The sequence below is a fragment of the Nomascus leucogenys genome, chromosome 16 (genome assembly GCF_006542625.1).
Source record: "Nomascus leucogenys isolate Asia chromosome 16, Asia_NLE_v1, whole genome shotgun sequence".
NCBI lineage: Eukaryota > Metazoa > Chordata > Mammalia > Primates > Hylobatidae > Nomascus > Nomascus leucogenys.
The window spans coordinates 52,792,777-52,814,113 of record NC_044396.1 but is presented as its reverse complement, the minus strand read 5'-3'; the positions used below and the strand labels follow the sequence as shown (position 1 = coordinate 52,814,113).

Genomic DNA, 21,337 nt, shown 5'->3' with positions numbered 1-21,337 from the left:
TGATGGACTTTTTTGATCCTCTTGCATTTAGGAGAATTTATGTTTCTATAACTTTCTAATCCTCTGAACCTCTCTGGGCCTTAGTGTTTTTCCTCAGTAATATGGAACTTATAATATCTACCTGCTTTTGCCGGGCGCTGTGGCTCACACCTGTAATCCCAGCACTTTGGGAGGCCGAGGCAGGCAGATCACCTGAGGTCAGGAGTTTGAGACCAGCCTGGCCAACACGGTGAAACCTCGTCTCTACTAAAAATACAAAAATTAGCTGGGCATGGTGGCACATGCCTGTAATCCCAGCTACTCAGGAGACTGAGGCAGGAGAATCGCTTGAACCTGGGAGGTGGGGGTTGCAGTAAGCCGAGATCACGCCACTGCACTCCAGCCTGGGCGACAGAGTGACACCCTGTCTCAAAAAAAAAAAAAAAAAAAAAAAGACCTGCTTTTCTGGCAGGTAGGATTGTTGTGAAGATTGAATGTTCATCAAAATGCTCCTAAAAACTGTACGGTGTGAGGAAAATATAAGGGGGTGATCCATGCTGCATTAGCGCGAATGTGTGTTTGCCAGGGCTTGGTATGCCAGCAGAACCCGATACTGAGTAGAACCTCTCAAAGCAGCCCTTTTACAAATATTATTCAGATTTATGATTTTAGCGTGAATGCCTTTGTGAGCTCATTTTATGGCTAATCATTGGGGTCTGTGGAGGGGAGGGATTCAGAGCAAGTACACTGGAGTTTGACAGGCCCAGGCCAGGCTACTAGGAGAGGCCAGGCCAGTGCTAGTGGGGAAGGCCGAATATAGCAACTTCCTGGGCATCAAGTTTGACCCCTACAGAACCTTCTTCTGTCAGGTCAGGGATGCCTGCCACTTGAGTTAGAGCCCAGTGCTGAGTGACATTGCAGGACCTGGTTTGACCTCTTGTGTAAAACATGATCATTTAGTATCACTCTGAAGAGCCCGCAGGCATGGGTAAAACATTGTGTTTACAGGAAACAGCATATTAGTGGCTAATAACTCAAATGAAGTAAATTTAAAATAAATAATAAAAATTGCTGCAAAGAGTTTAGGCTTAGAGAGCCTGGATTCAATTTCTGGCCCTGCCACTTTTAAACAATGTGACTGGGACAAGCTCACCTCTTTCTGCTTTAGTTTTTTAATCTGAAAAATCAGCATTCTACTATTATTACTACTGCTAATACCATTAGCTAATCTGTGGGTAGGTGTGAAGATTGAACAAAGTAGTTTACATAAAATGGTTCTCTGGAAGATGGTAAGTGCTCCAAGAAAGGTAACTAATAATCATAATAAGTGATATATAATTTGAGCAAAATCATTTCCACTGGCATAATTTACTTTCAGCGAAAGAGTGATCTTAATTATATTTTCATTCTTTTTTTCTCCCGTAGTTCCTAAATCATTTTTCTATCTATTGTTAATCCTTCTATTGTTATCTTTTTCATTATATGGAGTAATGATACAGTAGAGTTGTCAGTAGATCAAAGAGTTTGTCTCATTTTACCTATGAAAGCAGAATAAGGAGAGAAAGGAAAAGGATTAAGCGGAAAAAAAAAAAGCTCTGAAACTGTATGTGTTGAAAGACCTCATTTTGTGACTGGGGGTAACTTATAAAGCCAGAGTTGAAACGACTGTAAAGATATAAACTAAAATTGTACCAAATGTTTGCCAAAAGATCCAAACCAAAACACAAACAGTAATTACTCTTTGTCTTGGGGTTGAGGAAACTTTTTACTCTCTTCTTTTGGTTTATCTGTGTTTTCTAAATTTTATATAATGAATGGATATTGCTTTTACAAAAAGAACACTTAAAAATAGTTCTAATGTCTATGGAGTTGCTACCTTTGTTCAGAAAAGCAGGAAACATTCTCGTTACTTGTAACCAATAAAGATAGCTATCTGTAAGCAAGCAAAAATAATTAAAATGCCTCAAACCAAATATCTTAGATATCTGTCTCTGAGACCTTTACATGGGACAGCCTCAGGAATGTCTTGCTGTGCTCCTTGACCCTGAATGAAAAGAACAGTGATATCCCCCCACGCCTTTTTTTTTTTTTTTTTTGAGATGGAGTTTTGCTCTGTCGCCCAGGCTGGAGAGGCTGGAGTGCAGTGGCGTGATCTCAGCTTCTGCAACCTCCGCCTCCCGGGTTCAAGCAAGTCTCCTGCCTCAGCCTCCCAAGTAGCTAGGATTACAGGTGCCCGCCACCAGGCCTGGCTAATTTTTATATTTTTAGTAGAGATGGGGTTTCACCATGTTGGCCAGTCTGGTCTTGAACTCCTGACCTCAGGTGATCCACCACCTCGGCCTCCCAAAGTGCTGGTATTACAGGCATGAGCCACTGTGCCTGGCCAGCCCCCACATCTTCTTATGTCCCTTACTTAATTCTTGATCCTGCTTTGTAATCCATATGTGAATCCCACATGAATCTAAGTTCTTCTTAAATCAACATATTTTCCACCTGTACAATGAAGTTGGAAACAACTGTATTAAAATCTGAATTCCCCCAAGCCTAGCAGCCAGTGGGCAGAGTAGTAGGTCCCACCAGGAGTGATCAAACAGCAGTCATTGGTTCACCCCTAACGGAGACCTTGACTCATCGCAAAGAACCTCTTGAAAAGTATGGTGATCCCGGAAGCATCTCGTGTGTGCTTACACAAAGTCCACACTGGCCATGCCCCACTGTGGTCCTAGTGTCCCACAGATCACTGCAGAGCCTGGGCACTCGAGTTTCAAATCCTGGCTGTGGGACTTACCAGCTGTGCAACTTTGGGCAAGATACTTAACCTCTCTGATCTCAGTTTCCTTATCAGTAAAGTGCATACAGTAGTACCTATTTCATAGGATTGTTGTGCGGATCAAGTGAAGTAATATTGTAAAGTGCCCTGAATAGTGTCTGACACATGGGAAGCACCCACTACATGTTAACTATGCTATTAAATACTGGCTAATGCCTCTGCAGCAGCATTTGAGCATCCACTCACTGTCGCTCAATAGGTTCCTAGCAGCACAAGAAATGAACTTTCATTTTACAAATGAATGAAAAAGACTTTGAATAAAATCTCAGGCAATGTTTCACAGACTGCAGTTTTGTCCCTGCAAGCTGCTTGGATGAGATTCTAACGTAGCTTCCCAGGGAGGCATTTTTCCAACAGTAGCCTCCATCTCCTAGGCAGCAAGCTGAGCCAAAATTGCAGCCTTTAGAATCTTCAGAGCAGTGAGGGGCTCTGACCACAGTGGGTTTTACTCACTCTCCAGTAGTTTTCACACTTCGGGAGCATTAGCATCCCGATGCCCAGGCTATCCTTCAAAAAACAATTAAATCAGGATCCCTGAAGGTGGGACCCGGACATCAGCATTTTTTTAAAGCTTCCCAGATGATTCCCATGGTCAGTCCAGGTTGGGCTGAACTGACCTGCCAAGGTCTAAACAAAATGCCAAGGATTTGTGATTTTTCAAATGGTAACAAATCACAGGTGGTGACCAATTTTTTTAGTTTTTTGTTGTTGTTGTTATTTTTTGTTTTTTGTTTTTTGTTTTTTTGAGATGGAGTTTACCTTTGTTGCCCAGGCTGGAATGCAGTGGGGTGATCTTGGCTTACTGCAACCTCTGCCTCCCAGGTTCGAGGGATTCTCCTGCCTCAGCCTCCCAAGTAGTCCACTTCATTCCTCACCTCTGGGCCTTTGCCAGGTGACTGCACCGTCTCCCGTGACCCTGATCTTCACCCGTATTCACAGTCCCCGTCTTGTCCCTCCACTTCAGATTGGCTCCCAAGCCCTCCAGCTGGACCTCCTTCCCACACATCCAAGCACAGTCTGGACTCCACAGGTATACCTGCTGCCTCCCCAGATGAGGTCTCCTTGTCCAGCAAGCCTGTTCCACCCAAACCCAGAGGCAGCCTCGGGGCTCCCTTCCCTCCCTTTTCTTTCTTTCTTTCTTTTTCTTTCTTTCCTTCTTTCTTTCTTTCTTTCTTTCTTTCTTTCTTTCTTTCTTTTTTTTTCTTTCTTTCTTTCTTTTCCCTTCCTTCCTTCCTTCCTTCCTTCCTTCCTTCCTTCCTTCCTTCCTTCCTTTCTTCTTTCTTTCTTTCTTCTTTTTTTTTTGAGTTGGGGTTTTGCTCTTGCCCAGGCTGGAGTGCAATGGCGCAATCTTGGCTCACCGCAACCTCTGCCTTCCAGGTTCAAGCAGTTCTCCTGCCTCAGCCTCCGGCGTAGCTGGGATTACAGGCATGCGCCGCCACCACACCTGGCTAATTTTGTATTTTTAGTAGAGACAGGGTTTCTTCATGTTGGTCAGGCTGATCTTGAACTCCCGACCTCAGGTGATCCACCTGCCTCGGCCTCCCAAAGTGCTGGGATTACAGGCGTGAGCCACCATGCCCAGCCTCCCCGCTTTTCTTTACTTCCCATGCCTGATTAATCCAAGTCTTGTGTCACTTTCCCTCCTCATTTTTTAAAATTACATTTTAACAAAATATTAATTGACTGTAAGGTACAATATCCAATGGCATGCCATCTTTCTGTGTAAGCTTCATTAGCATGGTGGATGACTGTCGAATGCTTGCTCTTGCACCTGTATTTCTTCAGAATTCAATGCCTGGTTCAGTTTTTCCATACTTCTTGCTGCCAGACTGGGACAGAGCAGGGTCACATCTGGGAATCATTGTCGGCAGCAACCATTACACATGAAGAGAGGACCTAAGAGAAAGGAAATGAAAACCTCCAGAATGTGGATCAAGTACAAGTAGCCAAATTTTGCAATACATTGTGAAAGGATCCCAAAGTCGTTTAGGGTCAACAAATCGTTAAAGCCTAAATGGTTATCTTTTGGTTTTTTGAGGACAGGAGCTGTTTCTAGCTAATTACACAGTTTGTGTTTTGCTCTTAAATTTTTTTTTTTTTTTTTTTGAGACAGAGTCTCACTCTGTTGCCCAGGCTGGAGTGCAGTGGTGTTATCTCAGCTCACTGCAACATCCACCTCCCAGGTTCAAGAGATTCTCCTGCCTCGACCTCCCGAGTAGCTGGGATTACAGGCACCCACCACCACGCCTGGCTAATTTTTGTATTTTTAGTAGAGACAGGGTTTCACCATGTTGGACTAGGCTGGTCTTGAACTCCTGACCTCAGATGATCTGCCTGCCTTGGCCTCCTAAAGTGCTGGGATTACAGGTGTAAGCCACCATGTCTGGCTGTTTTTATTTATTTATTTTTCAGAGCAGGAGTGGAAGTTTCTTTAAAATCTTCAGAACAGTAAGGAAAGAAAAAAAGGAAGGAAAGTACACTTGGAAGAGGGACAAGTGGGTGACTTGAGAGACCAAGCATGCTTCTTAAATATTTTTAAATCCAGCCTTTTTGACACTGCCCCAGCCTAGGCCTCTGTCTTCTGTTGACAGCCATTCCTGGGACATTAGCCTCTGCAATGTGAACAGGTACAATGTAAAACAGAGTCCCAGGTTTCCTTGCTGCAGACATCTCAGAGCCCTCCATACACTAAGGCACTTTGTGAACATCCAAGAGGGGCTATCACAGATGATGCCACCCAGGCCTCCGTACTTTACAAGACTCATGTTCTACAATCTTTTCTCTCAAAAAACTTCCTTGCTGGTCTGACTGCCTCTAGTTATGACAGCCCCCCGCATTCCCTGCACACTGGCCACAGTGATCTCCATCTAGAACACATGCTGTCCACACCTTCTCCCATAGGTAGCTCTTCTTCATCTACAGGGCAAACTCCAAGCTTCTTGGCCCAGCAGCTGCAACCTTCAAAAGATCAGGCTGCCTCCCTCCCCAGCCTCACTGTCCACTTCTTAGGTCTCACCTATACTTCTCCGTAACAACAAACTCCTGCTGATAAAGACATACTCGAGACTAGGTAATTTATAAAGAAAAAGAGGTTTAATGGATTTACAGTTCCACGTGGTTGGGGAGGCCTCACAATCATGGCAGAATGCAGAAGCTGAAAGGCACTTCTTACATGGTGGCAGACAAGAGAGAATGAGCCAAGCAAAAGGGGTTTCCCCTTATAAAACCATGTGATCTCGTGAGACGTATTCACCACCACGAGAACAGTATGGGGGAAACTGCCCCCATGATCCAGTTATCTCCCACAGGGTCTCTCCCACAACATGTGAGAATTGTGGGAGCTACAATTCAAAATAAGATTTGGGTGGGGACACAGCCAAACCATATCACCTGGCTTTTTGTTTCTTTTAATTTTATCCCAGGCCTTTGCTGTGTTGCCTTCCTAAAATGCTCTTACCAGTTAACTCTTCCTGAAGAATCTCTCTGAAACATCACCTTCTCCAGAAAGCCTTTCCCGCCCTGCTCCTCCCTTCATGCCTGCTGGGTCAATGTCCCTCCTGTGTGCTGTTGTGGCAGACCGGACGTCACCGTGCCCCTTCCCCAAGGTGCTGGTATTTAGCAGTTTTTGAATATTGTCTGCCTTCTCTTACTAGGCAGTAAGGTTGTTGTAGCTGGCCCCACCTTCTGTCTTCAGTTTTGTTTTGTTGTTTTTTGAGACAGATTCTCACTCTGTCACCCAGGCTGAAGTGCAATGGCATAATCTCAGTTTACTGCAACCTCCGCTTCCTAGGTTCAGGCAATTCTCCTGCCTCAGCCTCCCTAGCAGCCAGGATTACAGGTGTGTACTACCACATCTGGCTAATTTTTGTATTTTTAGTAGAGATAGTGTTTCACCTTGTTGGCCAGGCTGGTCTCGAACTCCTGACCTCAAGTGATCCACATGCCTCAGCCTCCCAAAGTGCTGGCATTACAGGTGAGAGCCACCGCACCCGGCCCCATCTTTACTTTTTCCATCTTCATCTTTCAATTCTCACATTGAATGTGGTGCCTGCCCAGAGGCCCTGGAAGGGACGTGTGCTTCTCAGCAGCCCATTCCCAGGTCCCCTGGGGTGGGGGTCACTTCTGCCATGGCTCGATTCCCAGCAGTTTCATTTCCATAGAGTGGTATTTTCCTGATGTCATCCCTCAAATTTGGGGACTCTTGATTTTCCAGAGTTCCTCAAATGAGTAAGTACAGACTGAAATGTTATTTTTGTTTGGAGAAGGGATTAGGAGCAAGGGCTTTGGAGACTTTCCAGGCAGCCTGGATTTGAATCCTGACTCTTCTCTTACAAACTGTGTGACTTCGGGTGAGTTATTGATTTCCCTCCACCTCAGTTTCATCTCCTATAAAATAGGGATAACAATCACACCAAAGACCAGGGCAGTGGCTGATGCCTGTAATCCCAGCACTTTGGGAGGCTGAGGTGGGAGGAGCACTTGAGACCAGGGGATTAGAGACTGGCCTGGGCAACATGGGCAAAACCCCATCTCTACCAAAAAAAAAAAAAAAATTAGCCGGGTGTGATGGTGCACCCCTGTAGTCCCAGCTACTTGGGAGGCTGAGGTGGGAGGATCACCTGAGCCTGGGGAGGTCAAGGCTGCAGTGAGCCATGATCATGCCACTCCACTCCAACCTGGGCAACAGAGCAAGACCCTGTCTCAAAAACAAAAACAAGCCGGGCACGGTGGCTCACACTTGTAATCCCAGCACTTTGGGAGGCCGAGGCAGGCGGATCACGAGGTCAGGAGATCGAGACCACGGTGAAACCCCGTCTCTACTAAAAATACAAAAAAATGAGCCGGGCGTGGTGGCGGGCGCCTGTAGTCCCAGCTACTCGGAGAGGCTGAGGCAGGAGAATGGCGTGAACCCGGGAGGCGGAGCTTGCAGTGAGCCGAGATTGCGCCACTGCACTCCAGCCTGGGCGACAGAGCGAGACTCCGTCTCAAAAAAAAAAAAACAAAAAACAAAAACAAAACCCATCAAGTTCAGATGTTTGTTGCAAGCATTAAATGAGTTTGTGCATGTTACACAGAGTTACATCTGGCCGAGAGTGAGTGCTGCGTAGGGTTAGCCAGTCTTGTTACTACATCCAGGACACTGTCCCTCAGATTGCAGGTCTCCTTTCCTCTGAGCTGCTCTTTCTCTGTTCCATTCTCCTCCTAGATGCACACACGGCCGGGGGCTCAGCCCTCTGCTTTCTGGCATGAGGCTGACTGGCCACAGCATCAGTGTAGGTTTTTCTCATGGCTTCCATAACAAAGTGCCTCAAACTGGGTGGCTTACGACCACAGAAATGAATTCTCTCATAGTTCTGGAGGCTGGAAGTCTGAAATCAAATTGTCGGCAGAGCCATGCTCCCTCTGAAAGTTCTAGGGCTGACTCCTTCCTTGTTTTCCTGAGCTTCTGGTGGCCTGAGGCGCTTCTTGGCTTCTGGAAGCACAACTCCAGCTCTGCCTCCGTCTTCATGTGGCCTTCTCCTCTGTGTCTCTGTATTTCCTTTTCTGTGCCTTATAAGGACATGCTAATTGGATATAGAGCTGCCCTAATCCAGTAGGATCTCATCTTGAGCCTTACCTTATGATGTCTGCCAAGACCCTGTTTCCAAATCAGGACACTATTCCACCAACTACAGTCAGTCCTGAGTAGGTGTTCTGGACCAGAAAATCCTCCAGGAACCATGGACATTTTAGAACCACTGGTGTGATTTTGTAGTTCTCCTATGTATCGCATAATTTTGTATATTTCCTCAAATTCCAAAAGACCCTAGAGCACTCAACACAGACCAATACAGGTAAAGACAGAGAAAGACACACATCCCAAGCCATCCAGCCTTACCTTTCTGACTCACTGGTCTGAACCTCAAGAGAGTGAGGAGGACACAGGCAGATGAAGAAAGATACACAGGATGCGAAGACAACTCTGCATGCCCAACCTTCCAGCTCCTATCCCTTTCTGTGTTTGCTCAAAATAGGTGTCCACCAACCAGGAATCTCTTCCATGTTTGCTCAAGACCCTTTTTTTCATATGGCCACAGCTTTGACTGTTGGGGTGATGTGCCCAACACCTGGGCTATAAGAAAAGATGCAGCAAAGGAACACATAATGCACATTGGCTGGGCCCCTCTGGTGTAGAGCACCAGCTATTATGATCCACCTCACTGGCTCCCTCGTGGACCCTACTGCCCTCCCCATCCCAGAGGCCCAAGGATGTGAAGGACTCAGGAGACGTGGAAAGTTCCACAACAAGACAGAGCCATACCTCATTATCCATACCTCCAAAAGAGTGTGGGTACCAGATATCAAAGAGCCAAAAAGATTATACACCAAGTAGATGAGAGGCAACATGCAAATAATGCCTAAAGCTTTCAAAGTAGGAAATAGCACACTTGTTCTGTAATACTGTGGGCCATATTACAGAAATTGCCTCTTTTTAAAATCTGTAAATAAGCTTAGGCTCCATAAGGTTAGGGGACCGAGGCTGCCATGTCTAACAGCCTTACTGCAGCACCTGGCCCATAAGAAGCACTCAGTGAATACTCCCTGAATGAAGAAATGTTAAGCTTTTATTGAGTGCTGACCATGCGCCAGGCACAGAGTAAATTAAAATATCCCTTGGAAACAATATAGGATTGATTCAGAAATTGAGCACCATAAATGTTTATTTAAAACTCCATTAAGAATTAAAAACTTGTGGGCCAGGTGTGGTGGCTCACACCTGTAATCCCACGACTTTGGGAGGCCGAGGCAGGTAGCTCATGAGGTCAGGAGATCGAGACCATCCTGGCTAACACGGTGAAACTCCGTCTCTACTAAAAATACAAAAAATTAGCCGGGCATTGTGGCGGGTGCCTGTAGTCCCAGCTACTCGGGAGGCTGAGGCAGGAGAATGGCGTGAACCCAGGAGGTGGAGCTTGCGGTGAGCCGAGCTCGCACCACTGCACTCCAGCCTGGGTGACTGAGCAAGACACTGTCTCAAAAAAAAAAAGAATTAAAAACTTGTAAAGGGTGCGCTTGTCAAGTTATGGTACAGATTTCCCCAGGCACCCCTGAAAAGCAGCTTCACAGAGCACAGGCTCTAGAAGCAGACCACTTACTTCACATCGCCCCTCTACTACTCACAAATTCTGCAATTCAGAGGAAGTTTCTTCATCACTCTATGCCTCAGTTTCCCCATCTGTGAAATGAGAATAACATCAGTACCTACTTCAGGCAATTGTGAGAATTAAATGACTTCATTCATGTGAAGTGTTCAGAGCAGTGCCTCTAATCGCGTCAGCTACTATTATTATATTTATCTCTTGGTCATGTTTGAAGATTGTCTTGCACAGTGTGGAGTACACAGAAGCAGCTCAATAATGTTCACTGACTGAATGACTGAATAAGAGCCGACTGGCTACAGCAGAGGTCAGGGATGCAAGAGGATGGTGACTTGCACAGAGGCCTGTCCTGTTCCAGTTCAACTCCAGGGGGGCACTTAGTGAAAGGAAGGAAATGGCCCTGTTTGGACATTGCCATGCTGTGAAGCCAGGGTCCAGGCCATTCACTGGAGCAGGAAAGTTCCAGGAAGGCTGGGGCCACTTCTGGGTCTAACCAAAATGCTCTGGTTTGCCCTGAAGATCAGACCAGATTCCAGAGCTGCTGTGATCAGGCTTTGTCCCAAGAGGCACTCAGGAATGCCCCTGGCCTTGGTATAGGGAGGCCTTCCAGATCAGAGATGGCCTATGGGCAGGGGAAATACCCTAAGGCCCATCTATCCTGGACTGAAAATTCCCTTGAAGTGAGTAGAGTTATTAACATGATTTCATAAGAAGGAACTGCAGCTTAAAGAGTGCACTAATTTCACACTTGTAATCTCAGCACTTTGGGAGGCCGAGGTGGGCAGATCACCTGAGGTCAGGAGTTCAAGACCAGCCTGACCAACATGGAGAAACCCCGTCTCTACTAAAAATACAAAATTATCTGGGTGTGGTGGCGTATGCCTGTAATCCCAGCTACTCAGGAGGCTGAGGCAGGAAAATCACTTGAACCCGGGAGGCGGAGGTTGTGGTGAGCTGAGATCATGCCATTGCACTCCAGCCTGGGCAACAAGAGCAAAACTCTGTCTCAAAAAAAAAACAAAAAACAAAAAAACACACTAATTTGCCCAAGGCCTCTCAACTATAAGCCACTAAGCTGGGACATGAATTCCTGTTGCCATTCTCTTAACTGCTATACGATACTGCTTCCCTCACTTAATGGCCCTAAGTCTCAATTTCCTTTTCTATAAGACCAGAACCGTCAATGGCTCCTAGCCCACAGATGTTTGTGAAAATTAAGTGGCATAGCATATGTCAGGTCCTGGCACCCAGCAAGCACACAGGAGGCACCGGTGTTTGGCGGGTGTCCCTTCTCCTTTGTTAGTCTCAGATTCCCATTTCAGGCATGCAGCTCTTACCCCAGGGATGACTGGCATTTGAAAGGACTTTCAATGATCCTGATGAAATCCTTCAGTAAACGACTCAGACCCATGAAAAAAATGCCCTGTGAGCTTGGACAAGTTCCTCCACCCCCTGGGCCTGTTTTATCCATGGTAGGATGTCGTCTGTTTACCTGGAAGAGTTATGGGTGGATTAAAGGAAAGAGGGAAGAATGGAGCCAGCCCAGGGCTTGCTACAGAACAGGCTGGCGAGAGCTGCAGCATCTCTGTGCTCTGTGATCACGGCAAAGCAGGAGGAATTCTAGTTTCATTTAACTAAAATAAGAGAATTAGGAAGATTATTTTCCACAGCAACTAAAAATGAGAGACTGTTGAAAGAACTTGCACTGGGTAGTCCAGAGAACCAAGTGTTTATGTGAATGCACCTGTCTAAAAATGAGGGCTTCTCAGGGATCAAGACAGACCCAAGCCATTTCCATTTTGGGGGGCTTCTGGTATTTTAAGGAGGAAAAACAAGATTGAAAGAATAATACTAAAGCAGGGTTGCATATATTGCTGCATGTCTTGTGTTACATTTAACAAATGTCAATACAAAAAAACTGACCAAACAAACTCTGCTAATCATGAGGCAGTTACTAGATCTATGTAATTACAGAAATCTTAATTAGTGCACTGCAGGCAGCGTTGGCAGGTAATGGGACACAAACTGTTTTCAAGCCCCTCACGGGCCTTCTTGGAGAAAATACCAACAGTGGCTGATGTCCGGGGTGGGGGTGGCCGTGGATGCGCCCCAGCCCCGGTCACCACCTATCCCGGGACCAGAGCGGCGGGGCTGGATGGGGCGGGGACTGGGAGGCGGCGCGGCCCGGCCCCGGCCCCACCTGTGGACGCCCCGGGCCAGGGAGAGCGGGCGCCGGGGTTCGCCCTGAGTCGCGTGGCAGGCCCTGCTGCGTCCACCGCTGCCAAGTTCAGAGCCGCGCACCGCCCGCCGCCGCAGGTCGGGTTCCCAGCGCTACTCCCAAGCCCGCCCAGCCATGAAGATGCATTTCTGTATCCCGGTGTCCCAGCAGCGGTCCGACGCGCTGGGGGGCCGCTACGTGGTGCGCCCAGAGCTGGGGTCAGGGTGGGCAGGGAGGGGGCCGGTGGCAATGCTCGCTTATCCCTCGGCTCACCCGGGACGGGGTGTCTGTGTGTTTGCAGCTGTACTCCGTGTACCTGGACGGGTTCCTCTTCTGCAGGGTGCGCTACAGCCAGCTGCACGGTTGGAACGAACAGGTGAGCAGGTTGGAGGCGGGTACGAGCCCATCCACTGAGACAGGTGGAGAAAGCTGTCCCCAAAGCGCTCTGTTCCTCTGACTCTGGCAAGACACTGGGCCTTTCAGGGCCTCGGGCTTCGTATTGTGAAACAGGGTCCTGGTAAGGATGAACTGAATTGCTTGGCATACAGTTGGATGAATGCATGCTGCGGCGCCTGGTCGCCTACAGCTGTGAGATGAGGGAACCGGGCGCAGGTGATTCTTCCAAGCCACTCGCAGCCGCAGCCGGGTGATCCTCGCTAGCCCCGCCTGGCAGGGCGCTGGGGCTATGCTGGGCCCCATTTCAGTGCCCGCTGTTCCCCAGGACAATGCCTCCCTCCAAAATTAGGAAACTGGGTCTAGATCAAGGCCTAGAGTCTTTGGAGTCTTGTACATGGGTATTTAGTCTCCTTTGTTTCCAGAGTTTCTTAAGTTTGCCCCTTTAAAAAGGTGTGTCTCTAGTTTTGTTTTCGAATGGCCATGAGGCTTCAAGTACTGGCAGGCTGGGAACCAGGGAACATGACTTACCAAGCTAGGATAGTTTCTCACCCTGCTGTCTTGACAGTATTTTCTCTGGGAGGCAGACTGATTTATTAGTCTGCTCTAATGGGTTTCATTGTTCTTACAAGGAGGTGTTATAAGTCTTCAAAATGGATTACAGAAGTAAATGAAAGTTTAGAAATAAACTTTACCCTCCTCCTCCACTCCCCCATGAATAGTGCTTTTTGTATTTTTGTTTCAGATTTTAGGTTATAAAGAGCACATACCTAACATTAAAAACAAAAGTATAGGCCAGGCACCGTGGCTCATGCTTGTAATCCCAGTACTTTGGGAGACTGAGGCGGGAGGATTACTTGAGTCCCAGAGTTTGAGACCAGCCTGGGCAACATAGCCGAGACCTTGTCTCTATTAAAAAAAAAAAAAAAGTACAGAGAAAACAGAAAAAACTTGCCCAGAGGCAACAGCTGTTTTTGTTTGTTTGTTTGTTTGTTCGTTTTGAAAGAGTTTTTTCAGACAGTCTCTGGGTTTCTAGTGAGTTAGATACACCATGTTTCATTTAACCATCTTCTGTTGACTGACAGCTTAGTTTGTTTTTTCTGCTATTGAAATTGTCACTGTAGCAAGCCTTCTTGCTCATTCATCATAGTGCATTGGAAAAGTCCATTTTCAAGGTGTGATTAAGTATCTTTGGAGTCAACGAAGAACAGTTGTAATGTGGTTACTAGTTAATTTGAGTGGTCATCTTTATATTACTAGTGCTGTGACCCACTAGGTCCTTAGGAACGATTGTCAAATGATTGAATGAAGAATGGCATAGATTCAGACTTCTGGAAGATAAGAAGCTACTTGTGACTGAAACACATGTGAGGACTGCAGAGGCAGGGATCTCAAAGGAAGACAAAGGATGGGTGTCTTAGGCATTGGCAGGGGGAGGCAGGGTATCCTTTCCTACCCTCCTCTGTCTTCCTGCAGCTTGAGGTGGGGAAGGGGTGGGAGCAGAGCAGGAGGCAGCAAGAAAGCCTGTGACTGATCAACTGCGTCCTGGCTGATCACCTCACCTCTCCTCTGATCTTCAATTTTCTCATCAGAAATAACAAGCAAATGGGTCCTTATGGATGTCAGCCTCGCAGTGTGCCTGTGAAGATTAGGGGCCAGCTGCTTGCAGAGCCTGGTACATAATATATGCTCAGCAAACATTTGTGGACTCAGAGGCTTCAAGCATTCCTGAATCTGGCCCTTCTTACCCAACAGACTTGGGAAAATGCTTATTTTCAGGAAAACTCAGATGAATCAAATCCTAGCAGGTCCAGAAGCAGAGGCATAGAGTGAGTAAATTTTATTCTTGATCTTCTTTTTGGTAAGACATGAAGTAGAAATTGTCTGTTATTTACTATCGGGGCCTTTAAATATTGAATTACCATGGCTCAGTGCCCTCAGTAGGGTATACAATAGATTTTAATAAAATAGATTTTAATAAATATTTCATATTTATCCCAGATTTCTCAAAATACTAAAATGGAAATTTCTTTGTCTAGTTTCCAACTTCCATATATCTTACATGAATATTTATCATTTTCCCCCTTTCTATACAAACTACTACATTTTTAAAGAAACTATTTAGATCTTAGATGGCTAGTGGTATTTATAATCAATCTGAAATAATAACAAGTAGTTACTGTGTGCTGATTTTGGTACCAAATACTTCACCTGTAATAGCTTAATTTTTACAATAGTATGAGCTAGCATTAGAATTAGTCCAATTTAACAGATGAAGACGCTGAGGTACAATTTTCCCAAAGTCATACTGTTAATGTTGGAGGCAGGATTTGATTTCTAGAACCTGCTCTGACCTATTACATTAATGTGGTTTCTTTCTAAAGTTGATAAAATAAATCATATCAGTAAAACAATGAGTCAAATGACTGAGTCCCAAACTAACATACTTTTACTATATTTTGGAATCATGTAATGTAATAAAATTCCCCAACTTTATGGGTTCGGTGTAATGAATTTTGGTAAATGTATACAATTATCACCACCATGATCAAGGTTAAAAAATTTTTTTGCCTCACTCTAAAAGTCCCCTTGTCCTTGAAGGAAACCAAAATATTTTATCCAAAAATGTACTGCTATGACATATTTCAAGATGGCTGTGTAGAGAGCTGGAAATATCAGAATAGCTGAAAAGCTGCCTTTTGTGGAGGAAATTTGCACCTGTAGAGAGAATCTGTATTGATGCAGCCAGGCTTTCTCTGAAGTCCTCTCTTGTTCAGATTTAGGAAAGAATCACGGAGAGTGTGACACCTTTAAAGGTCTGAAAGAAATGTTTACCAACTATTCTCTCTGAGAGCTTCTATCTGTGGGTTTCCTCTATATACTAAGACCACCTTTGCTAGCCAGGTCTCTCCTCTTCTCCCATGACCTGTCTCGCCACCATAACCTGATTTGCCACCATAACCTGTTTTTGGCCATGCCGCTTTTTTCTGTAATCTCAAGATGGTATAAAACCATCAACCATCTGGCCATTTCTTTGAGATCTTGTATTTTGTAAGACGCCCGCGCATGTTAGTAAATTTGTATGCCTTTTCTCCTATGAATCTGCCTTTTGTCAGTTGATTTTTCAGTGAACCTTCAGAGGATGAAGGGGAAGTTTGCCCTTGGCCCCGATATTCTTTTTGCTCTCAATCTCCTTCACTCAGCCCTGACCCCAGGCCTCCAGCATCCACTCTCTGTCATGAGAGTTCTAGACACAGGATTTTGTTCCAGCAAGTCCCCAGTAAGGTCAGCAGTTCAATCATCATCATCACTCTCATTTTATAGGTAAAGAGTCTGAGGCCGGGCATGGTGGTTCACATCTGCAATCTCAGCACTCTGGGAGGCCAAGGTGGGTGGACTGCCTGAGCTCGGGAGTTCAAGACAAGCCTGGGCAACATGGCAAAACCCTGTCTCTACCAAAAATACAAAAAATTAGCCAGGCATGGTGGTGCTCCTGTAATCCCAGCTATTCAGGAGCCTGAGGTGGGAGGATCGCTTGAGCCTGGGAGGTGGAGGTTGCAGTGAGCTCAGATTGCGCCACTGCACTCCAACCTGGGTGACAGAGTGAGACCCTGTCTCCAAAAAAAAAAAAAAAAAAAAAAATGAAAAGTCTGAGTAGGGTTGCTAGATTTAGCAAATACAAATACAAAGTCCCCCAGTTAAATTTAAATCACAAATCAACAACAATTTTTTTTTTAGTATAAGTATGTCCCATGCACCACTTGATACATATTTAACTGAGCATCCTGTATTTTATCTGGCCACCCTAAGTCTGAGACTGAAAGGTTGGGTGACCTCTCCCAGATACTTTTCAGCTAGTTTTTATTTCTCCTATTCAGTGGAGGATGTGAAACGGCTCAGAATTCTTAATATGATTTAACACAGAGCACTGTAAAAAAGGAAATAGTAGAAAGGTCCCATCTGTGTTTGTGTTTGGGGAATATGAGTTTATTTCCAGTTTATTTTCTGGGAAGTTCTGCATCCTGATAGAATAGTTTTCATCTATATAATTAACTGATTATTTGCTTAAGAAATATTTACTAAGTTTCTATTATATGCCATGCATTCTGTTAAATTAGGACTATTACTTTAGCATGTGTGATATTTGGCTTTAAGAATTGGACTTATATTTTGCATGTTGGATAATTGAGATTGAGGGACAGTACCTGGCACAGGTGAGGTGGCCTCTACTCCATCTCAGCCAGGGTATGTGGAGAGCTAGTGCATAAAAACTGGACCTGGGTTGACCAGGTACAGTGGCTCACACCTAGAATCCCAGCATTTTGGGAGGCCAACGTGGGTGGATCACTTCAGCTCAAGAGTTTGAGACCTGCCTGGGCAACATGGTAAAACCCCGTCTCTACTAAAACACAAAAAATTAGCCAGGTGTGGTGGCATGTGCCTATAATTCCAGCTACTTGGGAGAATGAGGCACGAGAATTGCTTGAACCCAGGAGGCACAGATTGCAGTGAGCTGAGATCCCACCACTGCACTCCAGGCTGGGCAACAGACGGAGACTCCGTCTCAAAACAAAAACCAAAACAAAGAAAAGCTGGACCTTGGGAAGAGGTGGGTGTGTTTCCATGGGCTCTGCTGTGACCTGCGCCCTCTGTCATCCTCACCTGCAGTCCTGTCCCCAGTGAGGCTCCCTCGGGCTCTGGCAGCTTGAACCTCTGCTGCTCAGTGCTGCCCATCTTCCCGCCGTGTGAACTGGCTGGCCCCACCTTTTTCTGTGCCTTTAGATAAACAAAACCAGTTTGATTTATGCCCCTGCTCTTGCTGGCACCACCCTGCCCAAATAGATTTAAAGAAATCTGTGAGGGAAACATTTAATCAGCTCATTTCCACCAAGTTACAGATGAGGCCATCCTGTGTAAGTGATACGGGGCTCTGTGAACAGTGATATGGGGCTCTGTTTCTTTGCACTCTGCCAGCATCAGACATGGCAATGGGAACAAGTTGGGAAAGCTTGCAAAGGACCCGTCAGCAGGAGGGGAGGGCTGTGCAGCCTGTATGCGCTGGTTCAGTTGTCCTCCCTGCCAAGTGCTGACCCAACTTGGCTGCTTCCCCTCTGACCTAACCTGATCTCCTCTTTCCCTACCCATACCTCCTGTTCCTATCAGGCTGGCGCACTCTTTGTCTCTGCCTGGCTCACTTCCTCTGCCTGGGATGACTGCTGGTTTTAGTCTACCTGTCAAGGGAGCAATCGTTTCTCAAAGCCCACCTCAGTCCCATCTCCTCCAGGAAGTCCCCCTTGATTGAATGAGATGCCTTTCTCTGATTGCTGTGCCACTTCATTTTTCAACCTTGTCATGCTCCTTCCTGTTTTTGTGTTTATATTTTGTCTCCCCTGATTATTTACAAGCAAAACCCAAATATTTGAATGAAGGGACAGAATGAAGCCTTGCGGGCATGGAACACCCAGCATGGAATTCTGCCTTGGTAGTTGCTTAGCAGAGATTTGGTGGGAAAGGTGATGGTGATGATGATGACAGCAGTGAGAAGACTGAGTCCATCTTCTGCCAGTTATTAGCTTGGATGTCCTAGTTTTAAGTCACTTCATCTCCCTGAGTCTGGGGTTGCTCCTGCTCAAGGTGGAAGATGACAATGTTCATGGTGCTGAGGATCTGTCTACCTCATAGTGCTGTTTTGAGGAACAAATGGGTTAATATGCAAGCTCTAGGCCATGCTGTTAGGTTCTAGATGCCACCACCCAGACTCTGAGCTGTGGCCCTTTATATGGTGAATTTGAGTTTTTAACTACAAGGGGACTCGGAGAGATGGGATGAATGAGTCGACATTAGAAACAGACACCGTTTGTGTCTGTAATTCTACTTGTCCCAGGCCATCACCATTTTGGCGTAGGTATAGGAGGGTGTGAATGCAGTAAAGTGGGCGAAGTAGGTGACATTTTCAACTGGCCTGTAAAGGCCTCTTCATGTTAAAAGGCAGAGCTGTACAAAGGGGAAGTTGGTACAGGAGATTGTTCTGGGATTTTTTGTTTGTTTTTGTTTTGTTTTGAGATGGAGTCTCGCTCTTTCACCTAGGCTGCAGTGAAGTGGTGCGATCTCAGCTCACTGAAACCTCCACCCCCGCCAAGTTCAAGTGATTCTCCTGCCTCAGCCTCCCGGGTACCTGGGATTACAGGTGCCTGCCACCACACCTGGCTAATTTTTGTATTTTTAGTAGAGAAGGGGTTTTGCCATGTTGGCCAGGCTCGTCTTGAACTCCTGACCTCAGGTGATCTGCCCACCTCAGCCTCCCAAAGTGCCAGGATTACAGGCATGAGCCATCATGCCCGGCCTGTTCTGGGGTTTATGAAAATATTTGTCCGATCACAGTCTTAAAAAAACCCCACAATACCCCAAACAAACAAAAACACCACATAGTAAAAGAGCAGAACAGGTATGTTTTTCTTTTGATCTCTTTAAATAGTTTTTTGAAAGACAGATAGTGCTGAACTGTAGTACCAGATAATTCTCAGTGCACTGGTGGTTTTGACAGGTCAACTGTGCACTGAGACCCATGGAAAAGGTCCTCTTTTGGTGGAGTTGAACTTGGATTTGATTGTTGACTTTTGGCACATTTAACCACTCAGTTTCCTTTATGTTCATTGTCCCCCTTAGATCAGTATCCGAGAAGGGCGGGGAAAGATGCCTTGACAAGTCAGCTCATGTTGTAAAAACCTGCTGGGAAGGTTTCTGCCCTGTGATAGGTATTAGAACCTTAATCCTTGTTGATTTTTCCCCAGATTTTGTCCTCAGGACTTCCCCAAGACACTATCTTGCAGATGGATAACTCAGGCAGCCCTGTTGATTCAAGGCTGCTGTGATTAGAACTGATTCGGGAACATCTGCGACACTTATGAACACATGCCAAGGAAGACAATTGCCTTTTAAAGGTCACTTAATCAGTTAGCCAAGAAATAATTGCATGCAAAGAAGTCAAATTTTTGCTTCTATTTAATGGAATTAGCAGAGATGGGTGCATCAATCCCAGGTTGTTTCAGCAGCCCTGCCTGGGATAATGCTCCAACTGGGATGCCTTTTGACGGTGTCTGGAAGGGCAGAAAAATTTCCTTGAGTTTAAAAGAAACAGAATTGTCACTATAATATTTTATTTGTTTGTTTGTTTGTTTGTTTGTTGAGACGGAGTCTTGCTCTGTCACCCAAGCTGGAGTGCAGTGGTGCAATCTCGGCTCACTGCAAGCTCCACCTCCTGGGTTCACGCCATTCTCCTGCCTTAGCCTCCCGAGTAGCTGGGACTACAGGCGCCCGCCACCACGCCCAGCTAATTTTTTTGTATTTTTAGTAGAGACAGGGTTTCACCGCATTAGACAGGATGGTCTTGATCTCCTGACCTTGTGACCCGCCTGCCTCGGCCTCCCAAAGTGCTGGGATTACAGGCGTGAGCCACCATGCCTGGCCTATAATATTTTATACTAGGTTTAGTTGTACTCTAGCCTGGGCAACAGGAGTGAGACCCTGTCTCAAAAAAAAAAATATATATATATATACACTAGGTTTAGATGAGAGATTGCAAACTTAAATGGCTACAGGCAAGTACTATATATATACATATGCATGTGTGTGTGTATATATACATATATATATATATATATATATATTTTTTTTTTTTTTTTTTTTGAAACAAGGTCTCACTCCTGTGGCCCAGGCTGGAGTGCAGTGGTGTGATCTCGGCTCACTGTCGCCTTAGCCTTGAAGTCTCCAGCTCAGGTTATTCTCCCACCTCAACCTCCTGAGTAGCTGGGACTACAGGCACATGCTACCACACTTGGCTTAATTTTTTGTATTTTTAGTAGAGACAACATCTTGACATGTTACCTAGGCTGGTCTTAAACTCATGGGCTCAAGCAATCTGCCCGCCTAGGCCTCCTGAAGTGTTGGGATGACAGGCATGAGCCACCGCAGCCAACTGGCAGGTACTTTAAATGAGAGATGAGGGTCAGGTGAACAACAGTGGAGAGGTTTAGGTCCCCTCACCAGACAGTTGCCTGAGTGTGAACCTGTTGATTCCAGATCTCAGTTTTCAAGAGAAGCCAGAATATCAGTTTTTTTTTAAAATAAACTTTATTTTTTGAAACAGTTTTAGTTTACAGAAAAGATAGGACAGAGGGTTTCCATATAATCCAGTTTCCTCTATTATTAAGGTTTTATATTAATATGGTACATTTGTTACAATTAACAAATCAGTATTGATACATTCTTATTAACTACAGTCTATAACTTTTCAGACCTCCTTAGTGTTTACCTAATGTCCTATTTCTCTTCCAGGACCCCAGCCAGGGTACCACATTATATTGAGTTGTTAGGTCTCCTTAAGTTCCTCTTGACTGTGACAGTTTCTTAGATTTTCCTTATGTTTAATGACCTTGATAATTCTAAGGAGTACTTGTCAGATATTTTGTAGAATATCCTTCTTGGAATTTGCCTTGTATTTTTCACATAATTAGATGGGGGTTATGGGTTGGGGGGATGAAGACCCCAGAGATAAAGTGCCACTCTAATCACATCATATCAAGAGTACCTACTATCATCTGACTTACACTCTTGATGCTGGTCTTCATCACCTGGGTGAGGTAGTATTTGTCAGGTTTCTCCACTGTAAAGTTACTCTTTTGTCCTCTCTTTCCATAGTATCCTCTTTGGAAGGAAGTCACTACATGCAGCCCACACTGAGAGTGGGGATTTATGTTCCCCCTCCTTGAGGAGTATCTA

At 45.5% G+C, this 21,337-nt stretch overlaps 1 protein-coding gene across 1 annotated transcript in view; it reads left to right on the top strand.

Moving 5' to 3' along the window:
* Positions 1–12,153: 12,153 nt before the first annotated feature.
* Positions 12,154–21,337, top strand: part of SNX31 (sorting nexin 31) — a 76,604-nt gene continuing 67,420 nt past the window's right edge. Inside the window, exons 1-2 of the mRNA XM_003256066.4 lie at positions 12,154–12,367; positions 12,468–12,542. Coding sequence (XP_003256114.2) covers positions 12,302–12,367; positions 12,468–12,542 — 141 coding nt within the window. The 5' untranslated portion in view covers positions 12,154–12,301. The remainder of the gene's footprint in view (positions 12,368–12,467; positions 12,543–21,337) is intronic.